The following is a 20441-nucleotide window of genomic DNA, read 5'->3' on the forward strand; positions in this document are numbered from 1 at the left end:
TACCTTTGCAAAAATAAAACTATCCACATAATTCTTATGTGCTTGAAATATACTGGCATGTAAATGTGACTTAAACTTTCATTCTTACAATAAAGCTACATTTCTATTCGAGTTTGAATAGTGATTTTGCAGGTTCTGATTAGACAAAGAAGAAATCTTTGTAATAGCTAAAGTTTATTCAGTACTTAGTCTGTTTACCTGAAATTGTTCAAAGCCCTTTACATTTATCATTTTCACCCCTTAATTTTCTAAAGTAACCCTCTGAGACAGGTATTATTATTATACCACTTTATACACGAGAAAATTGGGGTTCAGAGTTTATGCAGCTTGCCCAGATAAAGTCAGACCTGGGACAGAAGCATGGGCACTCCGATGCCATGGCTGGCCTCATCCACCCAAAGTTAAGAACCCAACCAGGCTTCATTTCTCTTCTTTGTAACTAAGAAAACCATACTTTCTTTTTGTTTGCTTTATGAAGGCATAGGTAACCACTGATAGCATGGATACAGAATAAGATGTAAGAAAAATGATAAGCAACAAAAGTCGACATTAAAGAGCGCCACTCAGGAGAGATCAGGTTCAGCCTGCATTCCACAGCATGACTCTGAAATTTGAAATCAAAAAAGCCCACCGGGCAGACTCACTCAGACCCAAGAACATCCGCTCAGCAGACCCACCCTTACACAGAGCTCTTTGCTGGTGATGCTGTCTGCATGAGGATGCAATGGAAGGACTGAAGAGAAACGTGAAATCATTTGTCCATTTATTCATTAATATGCTGTCAAATTCAGTTTTCTATACACTATGGTGTTTATTCCATTTTCTGTACTATTAGATATACATATTTAAAAAAATATTTAACTTATTTTTATGAAGAAATTAAATACTTTCTGAAAAAAAAAAAAGCCATTTTATTGTTCTCTAGCAACAAACCTAAAACAAGTCTCAATCCACTCAGGCAGCTCACTTAAATGCCTCTGTTCGTGGCATTTATCTGAAGACCGGGTTTACACAGTTCTACTCTACAGAAGGCTGTTTGACCCTGTTACATAGCATACAGTTAAAGAACATTTTTGCAATAAACATGTTTCTCTTTGATATGATACAGAACAAGTTTTTCACACTTCCCAGCAGTCACTCAAATATATTAAAAATGTTTCCGTCTTTAAAAGGCACACACATTTACAGGTTCAAATCTTTATTGTTTTAAAATTCTACATGTCTTTTACAATACAACATTTTGTTATTTAAATGACCTCTAAATGGTTAATGTACAATGAATATACTTTTTCTGAAACTGAACCATGAATTACGACCTCGTCGATGTGATTCTTCTAAACAGAGTACGAAAGTGTTGGGAGGGGCTGTGTGCCACTTGGAGACCACCCCCAGCACACACCTCCTTGGAGAACCCAGGCGACCATCTGCTCATAGTGCTTCTCAAGACTGTGGATATGCCTGATCTTAAAGTCAGTCAATTGAATTAGAGTTCCTTTTTGTTTTGAAACATCAAAGGGCATTTAAAAAAATAAATGAAACAATTTGCTTTAGTAATCTACAGAGGCAAACAAAATCATGATTATCTGCATGCAGGAACACTCCTCTTTAAATAGTTTTGAAGAATGTATACATTTTATAAAGAATGTGTTAAAGAGTGCAAGTCTTCTGATATTGGCTTCACAAAAAGACAAATGCTGGTACAGTAACTAACACGGACTATCTAAGTTCAAGCTAATGTATATGTAACAGGCAATTAGCATGGCTAATCGTAGGCCACAATGCACAGGGTATGCCCTTTGAGAAAATGAACTAGTTTGGTCCCCATTTCTAGAGTTACTTGGGTAGAAAAAAACAAAACCATTTTAATTCAGCTCAGAGTTTTGATGAATTTATTGTTCCTAAAGTGTAGCCAGGTAAAAAGTAACTGATATACACCAATGAAGTGCATTGTCCTGTTGACTTTTATATAAAAAGATGGCCTGCTGTTTTTGGAGTGATGAAAGAGCACTGTTGGACAAACCAGGAAAACGTCACAGAAGGTCTCAATTTCTTCCACAAATTATACTTTCTTATTCCATGACACAGCTTTCACTCTGTAAAACTTTGTCCCCAAAGGAACTTTAAATCTGTTTTGTGCCTAAGACAGAAAGAAAATGGTGATTAAATCAAAATGCCTAAGTTCCATGCCATAACACTACTCAAAGGTGGATTACTGGGGGGACCTTTATCAAAGGACACCTGCCTCCTTCCCATATGAGTGGAGACTCAGCCACTAATACTGAGTCAAGAGTCAGTGATCACTGATAAAGATACGGTGCCAAGTGAGCTATATGTCATTACTATGAACATCAAAGAAAAGTCTAGCACCACCCAACTCGAGTCCTGCTGGTACACGGGGCACAGAGGGTCGGGAAGCTGCTCACTGGAGGTCACTGAGCCCACAGCACCGACACTGCCAATATCACAGTCAGGCGCATCCTGAGCCAGCAACACTTCACCTGTCTCTCCTCAGTGGGGGGCCACTGAGAGTTAAGACGCATCAGCTCTGCCAGCAGACGGATTCATCACCAGCTCCTTTACTGCACAAGAAGCACCAGCAACTCAACACAGAACAGTAATTTGCTATTTCCAGTAACAGTAGTTTTCCTGGACAGGTTGACAGTTTGTTGGTAATCTAGCTCTATTTTCAGAAGGCAAGTAACACAAACATTCATAAAACTGCTGGTGCAAACTCACATTCATGAAATTCAAGGCCTGACTCAAATGAACTAAAAGGCCAGGACTAGCACTGCTCCTGACTTCTACATGACACAGCCAGAGAACCTTCTTTCAACTCCGGGGTCTGCATCCCACCGTGAAGCTTACCTTTTTGGCCTGGCAGTACTCCTTTTCCATCACTTTTCCAAGGACCCACGGTCTTCGAGATGCACCTGAAGCTACGGAATCAAATCATTAATTTCTTTTTGAAAGTACTATTATAATTACTCATGAAAATCAAACTTCCAGAATCAAAACAGACTAAGGACCTTCTCCCAGGTGAAATCACAGAAATGCAAAATGACTTATAAAACAAAACTGGATTCATTTTACTTTAAGTGCAGATGGTAAGTAAATCAGAAGCAAACAATCTGAGTACGAATCAGGAACAAGTAAACCCAGGTATTCTAAGCAGCTCAGCAGTGCCACCTACTGTAAGTGCAGACACGTGACCTGTTCTGCGGCTGAAAAGCAGCGTAGAGCTGATTTTCTAGGTTCAAAGCAAAGCACTGCATTTTTATTTTTGGCACCACAATGCAGTCAGTGCAAAATAAATACCTAAGAATGAAAGAACATCTAAAAGGACCACTTTTGTGAAGGGAAGGAAAAAAATGTGGAAGGATACAGGATGAAAAAACTCATGTCACAAGCTGAGAGATACAAGCTCATTCTCTTAAAATTCATCAGAAGTTGTCATTAAAAAAAGTTGATTCCAAAAGTATTTGACCAATAATTTATCTGTTTAGAGTAAAACCTCTGAAATTCCCAAGAGAAGATAAAACTGATTTTATTCTATAAACATTACTTGGCAAGATGTAAATTAACAGATCTCCTGAATAAACCATCAGAAACAAACACACAGACGCCACCATGTGACACAAAGAACCCCTGGACCACAGGACATGGTGAGTCTATTCTAAGGCCCAGTATAGCACTCCACAGACAAGTCACAGTTTCTGAAAAGAATCATCTAACATAGCAGTCCCCAACCTTTTTTTGGCACCAGGGACTGGTTTAGTGGAAGACAATTTTTCTACAGACAGGGGTGCAGATGGTTTCGGGATGATTCAAGCACATTACATTTATTGTGCCCTTTATTTCTATTATTACTGTATCAGCTCCACCTCAGATCATCAGGCATTAGATCCCTGAGTTTGGGGACCTCTGGTCTAACACTAAAGTCTGAGGAGGGACAAGTACCCCTGGTCAAGGGCATAATACTCTGGTCAAAAAACCATTAAAAAAAAAAAAAAAAGAAAAACTTCAAGTTCATGGTTTTCACGGTACAAAACTAGTAAATTAAACTGAAACTGTCTAGTCTCACTTTCTGTGGTTACACTCTACATAACCCACCAACAACAGCCACAGAGGCAGTGGCTAAGTTAGAGAACTGACGTTTGACCATTCTAAACAGGAAGGGAAGTGAAGTGAAGTGAAAGTCGCTCAGTCGTGTCTGACTCTTTGTGACCCCATGAACTATACAGTCCATGGAATTCTCCAGGCCAAACAGGAACATCAAACCAAATGGATACAGTCTTTCTATTCAGGCAAAGTATTTCAGGGTGTCTATTATGTTCTTTTTGAGTTCTTTTAAAGGCCAATGTACCATAAACTTGTAATATACTAACTGTAACACCGTATATTTTAACAAAGCTCATTGCTTTGGAAAGAAAATGAAAGTACTGACAAGTTTAATAATGAAAAACAAGGCAGAAACACAGAATGATATGTTGCACAGAAGAGACATTTTATAATTTAAAAGAATTTATTTTCGCCAAAACAAGGGAAGTGCCCTTATAAACCAACGAGCACGTTATATTCAAGCTTACATAGGGATGAGCATTTTAACAGTACAATCCTGCTGTCGCCAGGGCATGAGATAACTGACCCGACTGCGTTAGCTGCACTCAGGCTGAACTGTCAACAGAACCCAGAAAAACAACTGGATAATGCAGACCGAATAAAAACAAACAAACAAAAAAGCAGATGGAAGCAGAGCTCTCTCTTGCCTGTGTAACTCTGACACAGTTAGACAAGCACACACTGGGTTTATGTCTCAGTGTGACACTTACCGCCCTCTCCCGGCCTGAGGTCCAGGGCGGGCAGGGACTCCGCGTGCAGGAAGTACAGGGTGGGGCTCACCGTGAAGAGCACGTAGTTGTCGTGGCGCTCGTCCAAGATGATGAGCACCAGGTCGCCCACCTGGAAACTGAGCAGAGGGAGCAGCTTCAGTCGCCTGAGAAGCCACCATCTCCCCCTCAACGCTCTGCTCTCGGACTCTGCAGGGCCCAACCAGTTCAGCTATCAATGCAACAGCAGATGTCTCAGCTACATGACTGCTCGAGCAGATGCTCATGCGAGTGCTGGACATACACATATGTTCAAAGGGTAACACCAGCAACTGTCAGAGACCAACATAATCTGCTGGTTAAGAAAACAGCCACACACACACACACACACGCACACAGCTTGGGTGAGGAGGAAAAAAAATCCCCAAGTTCACCTAGTTACAGGAAGAAGGTACTCATCCAAACCTACTATTTTACAACAACGCACACAAACAGAGGGAGCAAACGCGTAGTCACGGTAAGGAGGGAAGCGCTAACTTGTCCAACAGTGCTGCTCCAGGCTCTGAGGAGAGTCTCCTCAGTCTGGAAGGAGAGGCAGTAAGGAGACCAGGTGTGATGGCCTGAGGTTTCAGATGGCGTCTGTCTGTCTCCTCAGGGTCCTTCAGAACTGTCTTCGCAAAACCAGTTCAAAGTTAATCTGGCTCTCAGACAATAGTGGTCCTGAACCTGATAAATCATTAACATCTCTAGGGAAACTCTACAAAGATAACAGTCTCTCCTTCATTAACTGTTTATCTCACAATTAACTGCCTGCCTAAAAGAATAGGACCAGACATGTTCTGGACAAGCATCAGAAGACAACACCTCAAAAGGGAAGGTGGGCTTCTTGGAGATGGTGTTTTTGTTTTAAGCTCATCTCTCTCATTTTTGAAAGATTTTAAGTTGATTTGACTTGACATACAGCTGGTAGGGAAAGACAGATACACCAAGCCCTTTCAAATCATTCAGTTTAATATCAGTAACCCAGACATTTGGTTGATAGATCTATTACAGACAAAACAGAAAGTCTTGTTTATTTTTTAAGTCAGTGCTGATAAGCAGTGCATTATTGATGTGTAGCATATCAATAAAACAAAGTCTGAGAAATAAACAGAAGAAACACTGCAACTTAAAAAATCAAGAGTCTCCAATCTAAAATGAAAAAGACGAAGGTGGTAAAAGGGATTTAAAAGAGGTGGCAGCAACTGAAGAGGCTTCAGGAATGCAATGTAAGTGACAATTAAAGCTAGGACAGGAAGGACTTCCAATACAATCCCAATGTCCTCAAATCCCAATGCAGGAGACACAGGAGACCCAGGTTCGATCCCTGGGTGGGGATGATCCCCTGGAGAAGGAATCCAACATTCTTGTCTTGGGAAAGCCGATGGACAGAGGAGCCTGGTGGACTACAATCCAAAGGGTCAAGAAGAGTTGGACACGACTGGGCACAACAACATCCCCAAAACAGTACAGAAAAACCTTGCTTTTCAATTAAAAAAAATTAATTATGAATGAATGTATAACACTCTGCTGACTGAAACTGAGGCTGAAGGGCTACAGTCACTGAAACATATTTTCATGAACAATTCACTACTATTCAATCTGGCAATTTTTTTTCACAGAAAAAAGTCATAAAAGACAAACATAATACTTACTCTCTAATGGCTATCTTCTCAGAATGCCTTGAGGACACGGAAGACATGCTCTGAGACATCTGGAACAGAACAGTTTGAAGCTTACATGAGTCAAGTGCTCTCTCCGAGCACTTTCCAGGTCTGACTGCAAACACTTCTTCCACTATGATGTGCAGTCACGTCTGCGTCCCAGCTTTCAGGGCCCAAACTCCCATGCTTCATTAATGTAATGCCTTTCCTTTAACAGTTACTCTCAGTGTACACATTTACCTACACTTCTACTTATGCTATTCTTAATCAAATTTGGCTGGATTAAAAACTGGATATAGAATTATTTTATCAATAAACAGATACTTAACCCTAACAAATATCAGAAGGAAGAAGCTGATGATTTCAGTAAGAGTTTACAGTCCATGATTCTGAGTGAGCAGCAGCCCAGGAAGGGCAGCTGACCATCCTCCCCTGCAAGCATCCAGGTGGGAGAGGGCAGGGCTAACCGGTCTCAGTCAGGGTTCAGCCCACTTCTCACACTGTGTTACTTGATACAGGGGATGTGGGTCCCAAAGTCTGGGGGCCAGAAAGGATGGCAGGGATACCTAACCCTCCCAAGCAGAGTGGCCCAACTTTAGTCACACAAACCAAGGACAGATAAATGACTTTCCGTCTTAAACACCGAACAGCACCTACAGTGTCCTATGCACTGCCTACTGCTCTGGGAGCGCAGTGGACACAGTGACGATGCCCTCGAAGCAGAGTGTCCTCCCCCAGGGACTCAGTCCAGAGCACATGGGGGGCTGCTGCGGCAGCAACTTCTCCACGTCTTCCTGAAAGGATGTGCTTCACTTACACAAACAGCAAACAGCCTTAAAGCTGCTGAGGTCATAAGCTCAGGACTGACAGTTTGGCAGTTGTGGAAATAACGTGGAAGTTTTACTGCTCGAGTTAAGACAGGCATGTGCAAGAAACTGGATGCCTCCTTACAAGACACTTTAAAGTAACTCCACTCTAATCAGTGCCTTAAGGTTTTCAACAGGCCTCAAACTGCTCCCACTTCCTCATAAATCGTAATCATCAGAGTATGAAAAATGAAGCAACTGTTTTATTAAAGCACTAAGACTGACTTGTAAAACTGATTAGTCAACGAAACCTACCAGGCATGAATTAATCAAACCACACAACTTTCTGATCTTCATAATGAAATGTGACACAAACAGTTTAAATGTTAAGATCAACTGGGCAAGAAACCTTACCAGTCTCTGATTTAACCGCTTGTTCTCTTCTTCTTTCAACTGTAGTGTCTGCAGAGAAGAGAAAGAGACCATGGTTTATGCTCATAAATACTCAAATCCAAACACACTGGACTAATGCTGATCTCTAGTATAAGAAGATCTTGGGGACATTCTTTTCTAGGCAGTCTCTCCAACTGTTCAATTTACTGGCATAAAAGACAATTGGAATAATTTTTAGGTATACTTCCATAAGTCAGGTGTTCTCAAAGTTTAATCTGCATTAGAAGCCCTCGAGCACTTGCAAATATATACTAACTATGGAGATCTGTCCCCAGAGGCTGTGTTAGGAGGTGTGGCCCAGGAGGTGGGACCTACAGTCACTACACACAGGCAAGCAGACATGATGACCCTTCACTAACAAGAGCACAGGGCAGACCCGAGCAGCGAGAGCACGTGTCTGCAGTTCAGACTCTGAATCCTCAGCAGTTATCTTGTGGAGAGCAAAAGAAACTTAAAAATCTTCAAAGCCTAAGCAATGAAAAGTGCTCTATGAACAAAGAAAGCCAAGTCTGCAACTAAGAAACCCCTATTGTCATTTTTTTCTCTTCACCTCAATCAATCCCTATTTAAAAAACCTAACTTTTCTTCATTATTCACATATTCTATTTTTGCCCCATTTTGGAAAATACTTAATACTTCATTTTTGAAAACTAGTATGCAGAATGCACACTTAAACTTTGTTGCTGAATCCTGAACTGTTACCAGCCACTAGGATCACAGATGACAGAGCTTCTCAAAAATAACCACAAAATAACCATTAAAAAGATCTAATATATAAACACAACAAAGCCTGTTCTCGTGTAAGGTCGCTTCACTGCGATCCAGAGTGAAGGCCTTTACCAACTATGCTTCAACACGGACAAAACGCACTTACTCGTTCCAACAGCATTATCCGCTGTCTTTCTTCAGAGAGCAGATGGACGTTTTCTCTAAGAGAAAATGACTTACTTTAGCCATACTGACAAATAAAACTGTAACATGCTTAGAATGCACAATGAGGTGGTCTGAGACACGTGTACTGTGCAACGCTAATCCACACCACCCTCACCTCACATGACTCCTCCTCCCTGTACCCATAGTCCTGGGGGAACCACACTCCTCCTCCTCACTTCCACCTGCATGACTTTCATTTCAGATTTTACCTGTAAGTGACCACTCCATCCACCTCGGCCTCAGCCCCATGAACACACCTGAGCCTCTGGTAACCCCTGCTCCCCGAGGCCATGGGCTCAACCCCAGAACCCCTGCAGACACCAGTCTGGCAGCCCTTCCTGGCTACCCGTGGACACTGCAGGGACACCAAGGCACCCAGTGAAACACTCCCATATGGGCTGCCACAAATAACCAGTGATGTTAACCCAGGCTGTGCTATAAACAATCCACCAGGTCCAGCTCTCGGGTCCGCAGGCTACAGTCACCACCAGGGCTGCCCAGCCCTCCCACCCTCACTGCTGGCTGGCCATTCCTGAAGAGAACGGAGCACTCACTGGACAGACATCGTGCTGGTCTCCATGGCTGAGTCTGGCCTCCCCTCACCAAGGGTGTCCAGGGCCTCCACCGGGGCCTCAGGAGCACAGGCCCCGTACAACTCAGGGGCTGCGGCCACACCCGGGGAGGGCACGAAGGCACCGCCCCGCAGCCGGCTGACCTCCTCCTCCAGTCGCTTCTTCTCCTCCAGCAGACGCGCGCGGTCCTCAGACAGGGACTCGATCAAATCTGCAGCCGGGGGTGGGACAGAGTTACCCACGGCGCGCGACGGTCAGAGCCAGAGACGCCGCACTCCTGAGGCTCACTCACCTTTGTCCCGCTCCTGCTGCTGCATTGTGCTCTTGAGCTTATCACTGAGATCATTGATTATGTTTTCTTTCCTCATTTTCTCTCTTGTTAAAACAGTGTTAAAGTTGGTCTGGAACAACAGAACGAGAACCACTCACATGATCTGCACGCACAGCACAGTGACAGACACAAAAACACACGACAACTATTTCTGGTGGTACCTCTCAACATGGAGAAGAAATGTATCATTCACAAGGTAACATTTACTTTTAAATAAAAATGCCAGCTCATCACATGGATAAGAATTAACAGCACACAATTTAGAAGAAAATTTCACAGCATAGAGAAAAGAAACTCAAATGTTACCTTTGTAGTAGTATAAACACTTTCATTTGCAAAAATTAATGTGATGTGAAGACGGCGAATGATTTTGACAAGATCAGGGAGGAAGCTAGGAAGTCAGGAACAGAATTTAAATTTCTAAACTAGGACTGTTTTCTTTTTGAAATACTCATGTGAAATAATGACCATTAAAGAGAGCATGCTTTTAAATATGAAGAAGATATTCAGCAAATACCACCAGGATCAATGTAGGAAAAGTCACACTTAAGACAGCAAAAACCGCAGCTATACAGACACACTTGTTAACCCTCTGAGTCCAGGAATCCACACACCTGCTGCTCAGCAATCAAAGATGTTCGAACATTCTGCATCTCCTCATTCTTCCTCTTCTCCTGCTCTTCAAGTTGTTCTAGAAACTTAGCTTTTTCTTCCTGGAGCTTTTCTTGAAGTTCAGCAACTAGGCTTGAAGAATCTTCTCTGGCAGATTCCATGGCATGACTTTAAAAATTAAATACAGTATTACATCTTCCCCCCAGTATTACAGATATAATCACAAGTATACCAAGTATCATAATCAGATGACATCAGAAATGCTAAACATCTTCCTTTAACCTAGCAGTAGTTAACTGGTGTTAAAAGATCTTTCTATGTCAACTCTCGCTTTTTATCCACCAGCAAAAGAGAAACAAGTGCCAGGGAAAAGCCTAGTAAGGACCGCATACTCCCAGCAGTGGGGCTGAGTGGTTATATCTGATATTCAGGATAATCAGTTTATACAGCAAAAGGCAACACTGTCAATGTAAAAATCAATATACTTCAAGAGCTCAGCTTCAAATTCTAGTTTTACCTTCCCTATAACTGCCAGACACAGGACTGAGAGTTGAATAAAAATACACCTGCAGAACACATCTGTTGAAGAGCTTTCATTTTTTAAACAGGCTTTGGTTCATTTGTTAGCTAATGAGTAGGTAACCCTAAATTAAAGCAAAACTTAAATGTGTACACAGCAAACTGACATATGCCTGAATTCAGATTCACTTCTCCCAGGACTTGCTCACCTCCAAGGGGTGCTGAGGGGCTGAGAGGCGAGGTTGGCGAGAAAGCACAAGCCCAGGCTGCTGGTTATTTTGTCTGCTTTCAACCTCACAATCCTCTACATCAGAATGCTTGTCAAGAAGTAGACAATCTCATCCAAGGTGTTAAAATATCCCCCGCTCAGGAGAAAGACTGTAAACATTCCCACACTATACTAGCAACAAAGTCAGTGGACGGTTTTAAAAGTACATTTATTTACTCAATTTAAAAGGACACTTCAATGTTTTTCAAAGTTTCTCCTTCAGGGCTGGGGAGGGGGTGGATTAAAAATCACAGGCAGCATCATTTCAAGGTTACTGAGGAACCAGAATGAAGCCAGGGACTTTGCTCACTACAAAAACGGACTTAGGATAAAATAAGCCGTACGCAGGGCTTACGTGTGAGCAACTCTTCATACTGTCTGCCTAATGCCTTTGACTGTGCAGATCACAATAAACTGTGGAAAATTCTGAAAGAGATGGGAATACCAGACCACCTAACCTGCCTCTTGAGAAATCTGTATGCAGGCCAGGAAGCAACAGTTAGAACTGGACATGGAACAACAGACTGGTTCCAAATAGGAAAAGGAGTACGTCAAGGCTGTATATTGTCACCCTGCTTATTTAACTTCTATGCAGGGTACATCATGAAAAACGCTGGGCTGGAAGAAACACAAGCTGGAATCAAGATTGCCAGGAGAAATATCAATAACCTCAGATATGCAGATGACACCACCCTTATGGCAGAAAATGAAGAGGAGCTAAAAAGCCTCTTGATGAAAGTGAGAGGAGAGTGAAAAAGTTGGCTTACAGCTCAACATTCAGAATACGAAGATCATGGCATCTGGTCCCATCACTTCATAGGAAATAGATGGGGAAACAGTGGAAACAGTGTCAGACTTTATTTTTTTGGGCTCCAAAATCACCGAAGATGGTGACTGCAGCCATGAAATTAAAAGACACTTACTCCTTGGAAGAAAAGTTATGACCAACCTAGATAGCATATTCGAAAGCAGGGACATTACTTTGCCGACTAGGATCCGTCTAGTCAAGGCTATGGTTTTTCCTGTGGTCATGTATGGATGTGAGAGTTGGACTGTGAAGAAGGCTGAGCGCCGAAGAATTGATGCTTTTGAACTGTGGTGTTGGAGAAGACTCTTGAGAGTCCCTTGGACTGCAAGGAGATCCAACCAGTCCATTCTGAAGGAGATCAACCCTGGGATTTCTTTGGAGGGAATGATGCTGAAGCTGAAACTCCAGTACTGTGGCCACCTCATGCGAAGAGTTGACTCATTGGAAAAGACTTTGATGCTGGGAGGGATTGGGGGCAGTAGGAGAAGGGGACGACCGAGGATGAGATGGCTGGATGGCATCACGGACTCAATGGACGTGAGTCTGAGTGAACTCCGGGAGATGGTGATGGACAGGGAGGCCTGGCGTGCTGCGATTCATGGGGTCGCAAAGAGTCGGACATGACTGAGCGACTGAACTGAACTAACTGAATGTCTACTTTGTGCAGGTTTAAGTGACACGTCTTGAAGAAGAACCCCTACAGTTACAGGGCAAGCCAACTACTGTGGGGAAAACAAAAAGCTAAGTTCCAGGCAAGTAGGGAGGGCAGAGGGAAGAGAATGAGGTTAGAAGCGAGGGGGCGGCAGGTCACAAAAGTCTAACTGGACTACTGTAATATACAAGATGAAGAAACAATAAGGTCCTGTTGTACAGGAAACTCTATTCAATATCCTGGGATATGCCTTAATGGAGAAGAATATACATGTTTAACTGCATCACTATGCCACACAGCAGAAATTAGGATAACAATGTACATCAACTATTAAAATGTTAACTGTGTCCAACTCTTTGTGAGTCCATGGACTGCAGCCTGCCAGGCTCCTCTGTCCACGGAATTCTCCAGGCAAGAATACTGGAGTGGGTAGCCAATCCCTTCTCCAGGGGAGAAGGCAGGCAGATTCTTTACGTTCTGAGCCATGGGGCTTCAGATTATACTTGCGTCAATGAAATACATTTTTTTAAGTTAAAAACAAAGTCAGTCCCTGGCAATCCAGTGGTTAAAACTCTAGGCTTCCAAAGTAGGGAGCATAGGTTTGATCCTTGATCAGGGAACTAAGGTCTCACATGTGTTGGAATGACCAAAAATAAATTAATTTTTACAATTAAAGAAAAAAAAAGGAATTAGCAACTACTTGAGCTATCAGGGCAAGACACAGTGGGTGAGCTATCAGGGGCGTGAGCCACAGCTTGTCAGTACAACAAGATTTCTAGGTGTACAGCACTTCAGGCACAAGGGACGGTCTGTCCAAGGTGAGGGTGAGGATTTCTGAGACCCAGAGGCAGGACAGAGCACATCTGAGTTGCTGCTCCAGCTTCTCCACTGAATACCTGTGCAGCCCCTGCTGTGGGAGCATTACCCCCTACCCTACCCCGCCCCCCCGCCCCCCCCACCGCCAACCTGTGTAGCTGCTCTGCCAAAATGGACACTGAATGGAGCTTTGGCAAGTCCTACGGGAGAACCACGGTTGAGGCCCTTCGGATTCTGAAGCAGGGAACCTGGCTTTAGGCTTGTACCTGGTCTGTGGAGACTGACCCCTGCCATGGTCTCCTCAGTTACCATAAAGTGGACACAGCCTCACTCCTGGAGCTAGGACACTCAGGTGACACAGCGGACACAAGGTGGGGTCCACACAAGTCCCGACAGCACTGGGCAGGTACGCTGGGGCTTCCGTTCCCTCACGGCAGCCACGGCGAGCCTGCAGGAAGGATGCTGCAGGAGGGCCCAGTGTCCAGAGGATTCTCAGAGGACTCCAAAGCATGATGAGAAGGGGCAGGATGAGAGGGGGTGCAATGTCTGGGCAGTACCCCGCGAGAACCACAATCTCTGACCGAACACTGCGCACCATACCCATCACTGGCCCCTGGAGGACCCTGGTGCCGCCGGCCTCCCTGGCCTTCTGCAATGACTGCCTCGACCTCTGCATCCCCCAGGCTCTGAGGACACTCGAGGTCAATTCCTCTAAGAGCCTCCAATCCCTCCAGAAACCATAAAGAGCTTCTGTTTTCAAAACAGACTTGGAGGTTCAACTGTGCGCCAGGTTATGAACAGTATAGAGCAGATAGTCAATCACAAGAGACTGGGTAAAAGTGATAAGCAGCTGGAGGTTAAATTACATAAAGCACATACAGCTATACAGATACTCTCTTGGAAGAATTAATGATAGAACCAACTAATGATGCTCTAGAAATTGTTTATTAGGCCACAAACCCCCTCAATAAATTTTAATGAGTAGAAATACCAAAGTCCATTTTCTCTGATCAAAGGCAGTAACATCAGACAACAACAATAATAAAAAGGCAAAAAACCCCACCACTGTATAAAACCCAGAATTTAACATTATCTTTTGAATCACAGAGGAAATAACTGAGACTGTAATATCAGAAAATAACAACCAGGAAGCTACAGTCGCAACCTGGACGTTACTAACTGCTGCTCTTTTATACATACATACATGATTTTAAAAGAACGAAAATCAGTAACTTTCAAATGAAGAATTCAGGGAACAAACTACATATAAACCGAAAGGAAATTTATATGTTAAAAAAAGGGGAAAAAGATCCTGAAAACATTTGAAATTTCCAAAACTTATTTGTCTTGAAATGCAAAATACGAATCCATTTTTAGAGGTCATCCCAGTGGATTTACAGTCTGTTCTTTCTTTCAAATGTTTTTAAGTAACACAGACTACTTTAAAAAGGACATTTTTACTTCACAAATATCTCAATGGTTACTTTTACCTAAGGTAAATGAGGAAATTAAGGTACTGTGATTACACACACAATTTGAATCACCAGACTTTAGTTTTATGATTACAGACTGAAGTTCTTTCTTACCTTTTTGCTAATTGACTCTCAAGATGTTTAACTTTCTCTAACAACTCTTTCTCAACAGCTTCTCTTTCCAAGTGCATTTCTTTTCTGGCAGTCTCAATAGCAGCTTCTTTTTCACAATTAAGCCTCTGAACTAACTGTTCTCGGTCCCGTTCCTGTCTCATGACAAATTCCTCTTTGTCTTTCTCTAGCTTCTGGATAATAGCTTTGTACATGTCCTCTTGCTGGGAGATTTTCTCATCTTTTTGTTTTTCAAGAGCACTCAATTCTGAGTCCAATTTACTCTGCAGTTCAGCTAATTCTTCTTTCAGGCCTTTTTCTATTTCAAATGCTTGCTGATACAACAATGTCATTTTGTTTAAATCAGTTGTAAGCCTATCAGATTCTTCTTCGTGTCTACTAATTAACTCAGAAATGCACTGATCTTTTTCAACTGTCATTAAAGTTCTCAGCTCTGCCAAGCCCACCTGATAATTTTCATTATTGTCATGAATCTTTTGGTTTAGTTTACTGATTTCTGCTCTCAACTGTTCGGTCTCTTTTTCGAAGAGAGACTGCAAGGTCTTCTTCTCCTGGGTTCTGCTTTCTTCCAGCAACATTTTTATCTCGTCAGTTTCTGCTTCCTTCAGGGCCAGCTCCACCTCTAACTTACATCTCATGTCCGACAAATCCGAAACCTTGAGCTTTAACTCCTGGAGCTGCTGCTCCTTCTCCTGGATGACTGCGGCATGAGAATCTTGGATCTGCTCGATCCTCTGCTGGTTTTCCATTTCTAGTTTCTCCAAGCAGAGTCTGTGCTCGCTCATGGCCTTCTCCAACTCCTGTGTGTGACGGACCTGTAGTGTGTCCTCCAGCTCCTTCAGATGACTCTGCTCCAGGCGCTGGAGCTCTGCCCGCAGTAGCTGGAGCTTCTCGTCATTCTCCACGTGGAGCTTCCTCAAGTCCTCCAGCGCAATCTCACGCGACTGCCGCAGTGCCTCCACCTCACAGTGCTGGCTGTGCACTGCGCGCTCCATCTCGAGCAGCTTCTGGTCCTTCTCTTTCTGCAGGCAGATGACGGCTTCCTTCTCGTGCTTGACCAGAGCGAACTCGTTATCCTTGTTCTGCAGCACCTCCTCCAGGCACGCCAGGTCCCCCCGCAGCTTGGTGATCTTGCTCTTGTTCTCTTCACTCTCCTTCACCAGGGTAGCGAGCCTGCCCTCGTACTCGCTTTTTAAAGACTCTAGTTCTTTTTGATGTTTTTCATGTAGTGTTACTTCCAAAGAGTGCTTTACTTTGTCGATAATGCTTCTTATTTCTACTGCTGTACACTGCAAGGAATTGGCAAAGTCGCACTGTTCCTTCTGCACGAACGTCCGGAAGTGGCAGAAGTCTTCCTTCAGGGTCTGAATGCTAAGGTGCGAGTCATGGGCGGACGCGCGGCACCTCCCCAGCTGGGCACTGAGGGACGCGCGGTTGCCCGGGTCCTCCTGACCGGGGGTCCTGGTGTCCTGCATCCGCCTGCTGTCAATGGCGTTGATGACAGAGGAGTAGAGGGACTCCACCATCATCTCCGGGCTCTGCGGGTCGCTGATGGGGTTTGGAGACGACAGCTGCTCCTCTATGACAAATTCGTTCACCGCAGACATAAAGTCCGACTCAGGACTTTCTGCTAGTGAATCCAAGTCTAAGGAGGCCTGGTGGAGAGTATGCTCTATATTTGGATGGGGGATAGTCTCAAAGTCGAACGTGTGGGCATCAATGCTGTCTGGTGACAGCTCCTCTAAGGGGCAGACCGCAGGACACAGGGGATCCTGCACGGCGAGTGGAGGCGGTGTCCTGGGTGAGGTAGCGGTTGTGATTCCTGTCGCGCTTTCCAGCCGGGGCGAGGAAGCCGACTGTTGGGACGTCTGACTCGCAGAGGCCTGGAAGAGAGAGGGACAGGCTGACCGAGCTGCGACACCACAGGCATGCATGCTAATGGGGCGAACCACTGTAAAGAACTGGATTTGCCTTTTGTTCACTCAGCAGGTCTGTAATGGTCTGTGACATTTCATCCAAACTTTGTGCTGCTTTTACCAAATTATGCAGAGCGAGTACATGCTGGTGGAGAGGTTCAAAGTCACAAAGTAAGGGAACCCTGAAACAAAGCGCAACCAAATTAGACTTCTAATTTCTTAATGAGAAAGGGATAACTACAACCAAATATTGTAATCTGTGGCCAAAATGATTCTCTATCAATCAATACTAAACAAGTTTAAGAAGACTAACACATACCATGCAACAACACAGATTACTATCAGAAAAAACTAATTTCATGTAAGGCATTAATTTACTTCTACTTTATCATCTTCATTTTCTGATCTTTATTTTCAAATCATCTTTATATTCCCCGCAAGCTTCCCAAACCAGCCATGGAAGAGCCAGCCCATCATGAAACCCTCCTCTGTTCTGGAGTCCCTGTGAGCACTGGTGCTCTTCCCACCACCCAGGACAGCGAGAACATCCCAAAGTGGGAACTACAGGCATTTACCTGAGGAATGGCTGAACTTCAGAAGGACAAAATGATTGCAGAAACTGTAAATCTTTTAATGAAATATCTGGAAGTTCACAGTCAAACTTTCGAGGCTTCTGTGTCTATATATATATTAAAAAAAATTAACAAATAATATATAGGATAATTTTGTATATGATTTCTTACTATATATTGACTATACTTACTGTATTTCTTGTTATAAATACTGTATTTCTTACTATATAATTCAATACAATAAGTAATTTAAAATGCTTCAAACAATCTACTCATCCCATAGAAACAGAATAAGATAATCAACTACAAATGAAGGACTGCTCCATGAGAAGACCATCTCCCCAGTCTGAAACAACAGGGATGCCCGGCTTGCTCCCTCTCTTCTCTGCTCTTAGCATCTTTTCACAGGAACACTGCTGTTCCCACCTACATTAAAGGAACCCATCTATCTCGCTACCACACAGGCCTCAGCACAGTCCTGAGGCCCACTCTGGCCCTCCATCTACTTTTGTCACCACTGGTGTGTGGTGCTGTTTTAAGGCAGCAAAGACTTTCTTTCTAACATAAAACTTCCTTCCATACCCTTTACTCCAACTTTTCATTACATTTTCCTAAGTATGAAATCTTAGTCAATTGCAGCTTCTTAAAAAAAAAAAAATCACCTACCATTCTTTTTATTATTGCTGAGAAATGCAGCTTTTAAGACAAGGCCATGGCCTGAGTCATGACTTACGCAGGGTTCCCCAGTAAAGGCGTGTGTGTAGGAAACCCTGCCTGTTTGCAGACACACAAAAACATGTCTACAGCCCTAAGGAATCCTGTAGCACGAAACACGCACGGCGGTGAAACAGTGTGTGAAGAGAAAATGTGTGTGAGGAGAAAACAGACAGACAGCATTTCCAAAACTTACTTGACCATGGAATTGTTTTTTGTTTTGTTTTTCATGTAATAAAACTAGTGGTCCCATTCCGGTTTAGAAACACAAGGACCTTATATTTCATGGCTTCGATGAAGATGACCTGATTGGGGATTGTCCAACATGAATGAAAGAAAGGGAAGGTGGGAGGAGAGCAGGAAGGAGAGGAGGAGGGAGACAGACCCAGTAAGAAGAGACTCCATTCCCACCCATCTCAACAGTGTCCTATGACATCATCGTTCCGAGCAGAGTAGACTCCTGACCAATACTATGAATTCATCTTAGAGTCAAAAACACTGTTATTTTGATTAAAAAGTTGTTTCTGATAAATATCTCTACTTCTGAAATAAAGGTCTGAACACACAGGACTTAGTCATGTTAGAAAATAAATACGTACACAAAAGGATGGGGGCCAGGAGTCCAATCCCCTGAACAGACGATTTCTTAGAAAAGACTTCCCTGTATAAAGAGATTAACATGCAGTTACTCTACAACTCCGGCTGCATAATGTACTTATAACTACAAAATAAAACCAGCACTTTTTCTTAAAAAATGTAAGTTATTAATAAAGAACACTTACTAAATAATTTCCCAAAGGATTCCCTTTTTGACTTCTCAGCCTCATATAATTGCTTTCCGTCCTTGACTAAAGCACCAGCCCACTGAGGAAAGGAGAGCACATGTTAACATCAGCACCAACTCACTGAGGCCCAGACACAGTAAACACAGTTCAGCCTGCATACCTCCCTGTAGTGTTTTATGAACATTTTTCTCCTGACAACCTCAACAACAGCTAAGCAGTACATCTGAGGAACTGTGCTCAGAGCTTCTACGATCTTGACTCTTTCTAAGAGCTCGATAACCAGGCGGAGCAAAGCCTGCAACTTCTCTCCATCCTGATCAGCGTGGAGCATCACAAAGCAACACCACCTGCAGAATGAAATCGAGATGCACAGACTCTGAAAAACCATCCATGCCATGGTGGTCAACCGATAAAGTACGTCAGTATGGTAATAAAATCACACCATCACTTGGGAGAAACACAAAGCATCAACTCCCAACATCCCAAAGCAGCTGCCTGAGAACGACTTACTTGAGTCTGACATGAAGGTTATTTGCGAGCTCCTGTTTGGCAGTGGTACACTTCTGTTTAATGTCCAACAGCTTTCTATGGTTTTGCAACATAATCATCAACTGATTTGCATGACTCAGGCACAAATCAGGTAGCACAGATGCATCCTTCAAGTTTTCAGCTCTCATCTGATTAGCTAAAAATCCCTTTGAGAGAAAACATTTTAAAGGATATTAACTTTCATTAAAAACATGAACATTCATTTAAGAGGAAAAGCTTCATATTAGACACAAACTGTTCTCCTCTCAAATAAGATTTTAAAATCTCCTACTTTTCTGAATGTAGTAGATAGGTCCATAGCAAAAGATTCAGTTTTTAAATTTATGCTTATCTAATTCTGTTCAATTTTCATGCTTTAAAAAAAAAAGAGAGAGAGAGAGAGATCCAGGAAGATAAAGCAACCTGTCCAAGGACACAGCAGGCAGATGAGAACCAGAACCTGTGACTGTAAACCCCTGCTAGGCCGTCAGAGCGCAAGGAAGTCACACAGGCCCACTGACTTTACAAGATTTAATCTAATCAGTGATACTCAACAGTATACACTTCTCCCAATAAAGTAACAATCGATTGACTACATCACTTATTGAAAAACCATTCCCCACTCCAGTAATCCTGGGCTATTGTACCTTATTCCACTGACCTGTGTGCATGTCTTCAGAACAATGATTTCCACAGTACTATTTTATAGGAAAAATGACTAGACTCTTTTCTTAGCTATCCTTATTTATTTTCACAAGGGAGCCTTGCATCTTTTTGTTAGGTAAGGACTGTGCTTAGGCTGTAGATTGATTCAGACACACATGTCAAATCCAACAGCAAACAATTAAAAAAAGTAAGTCTAAAGACATCTTGAAGAGATGTCTTGATGAGTCAGTGTAGTGACAGCTTTCCTCTTGCTCTATTTACTGAACAGTTAACATGCTAAGGAAGTTTTGGGGTGTGCACATCCATGTTACTGTCACACCTGCCGCCGTACAATCGCATTTGTAGGACTCAAGCTAG

At 43.0% G+C, this 20441-nt stretch overlaps 1 protein-coding gene across 2 annotated transcripts in view; it reads right to left on the reverse strand.

The window, feature by feature from the left end:
* Positions 1-887: 887 nt before the first annotated feature.
* The window catches only part of RB1CC1 (RB1 inducible coiled-coil 1), a 41361-nt gene continuing 21807 nt past the window's right edge, over positions 888-20441 (reverse strand). Inside the window, exons 9-24 of one of the 2 annotated variants that reach the window (XM_069600021.1) lie at positions 19401-19585; positions 19051-19237; positions 18888-18969; positions 18705-18766; positions 17395-17498; positions 16875-17001; positions 14886-16786; positions 10239-10404; positions 9586-9694; positions 9276-9504; positions 8663-8717; positions 7750-7797; positions 6521-6579; positions 4830-4966; positions 2866-2936; positions 888-2137 (exon numbers count right to left, since the gene is read on the reverse strand). In XM_069600021.1, the coding sequence (XP_069456122.1) occupies positions 2060-2137; positions 2866-2936; positions 4830-4966; positions 6521-6579; positions 7750-7797; positions 8663-8717; positions 9276-9504; positions 9586-9694; positions 10239-10404; positions 14886-16786; positions 16875-17001; positions 17395-17498; positions 18705-18766; positions 18888-18969; positions 19051-19237; positions 19401-19585 (3600 nt within the window). In that variant the 3' untranslated portion in view covers positions 888-2059. The remainder of the gene's footprint in view (positions 2138-2865; positions 2937-4829; positions 4967-6520; positions 6580-7749; positions 7798-8662; positions 8718-9275; positions 9505-9585; positions 9695-10238; positions 10405-14885; positions 16787-16874; positions 17002-17394; positions 17499-18704; positions 18767-18887; positions 18970-19050; positions 19238-19400; positions 19586-20441) is intronic. The other variant, XM_069600022.1, reaches the window with a different exon arrangement.

This window comes from Ovis canadensis, chromosome 9 (assembly GCF_042477335.2).
Source record: "Ovis canadensis isolate MfBH-ARS-UI-01 breed Bighorn chromosome 9, ARS-UI_OviCan_v2, whole genome shotgun sequence".
Taxonomy (NCBI): domain Eukaryota; kingdom Metazoa; phylum Chordata; class Mammalia; order Artiodactyla; family Bovidae; genus Ovis; species Ovis canadensis.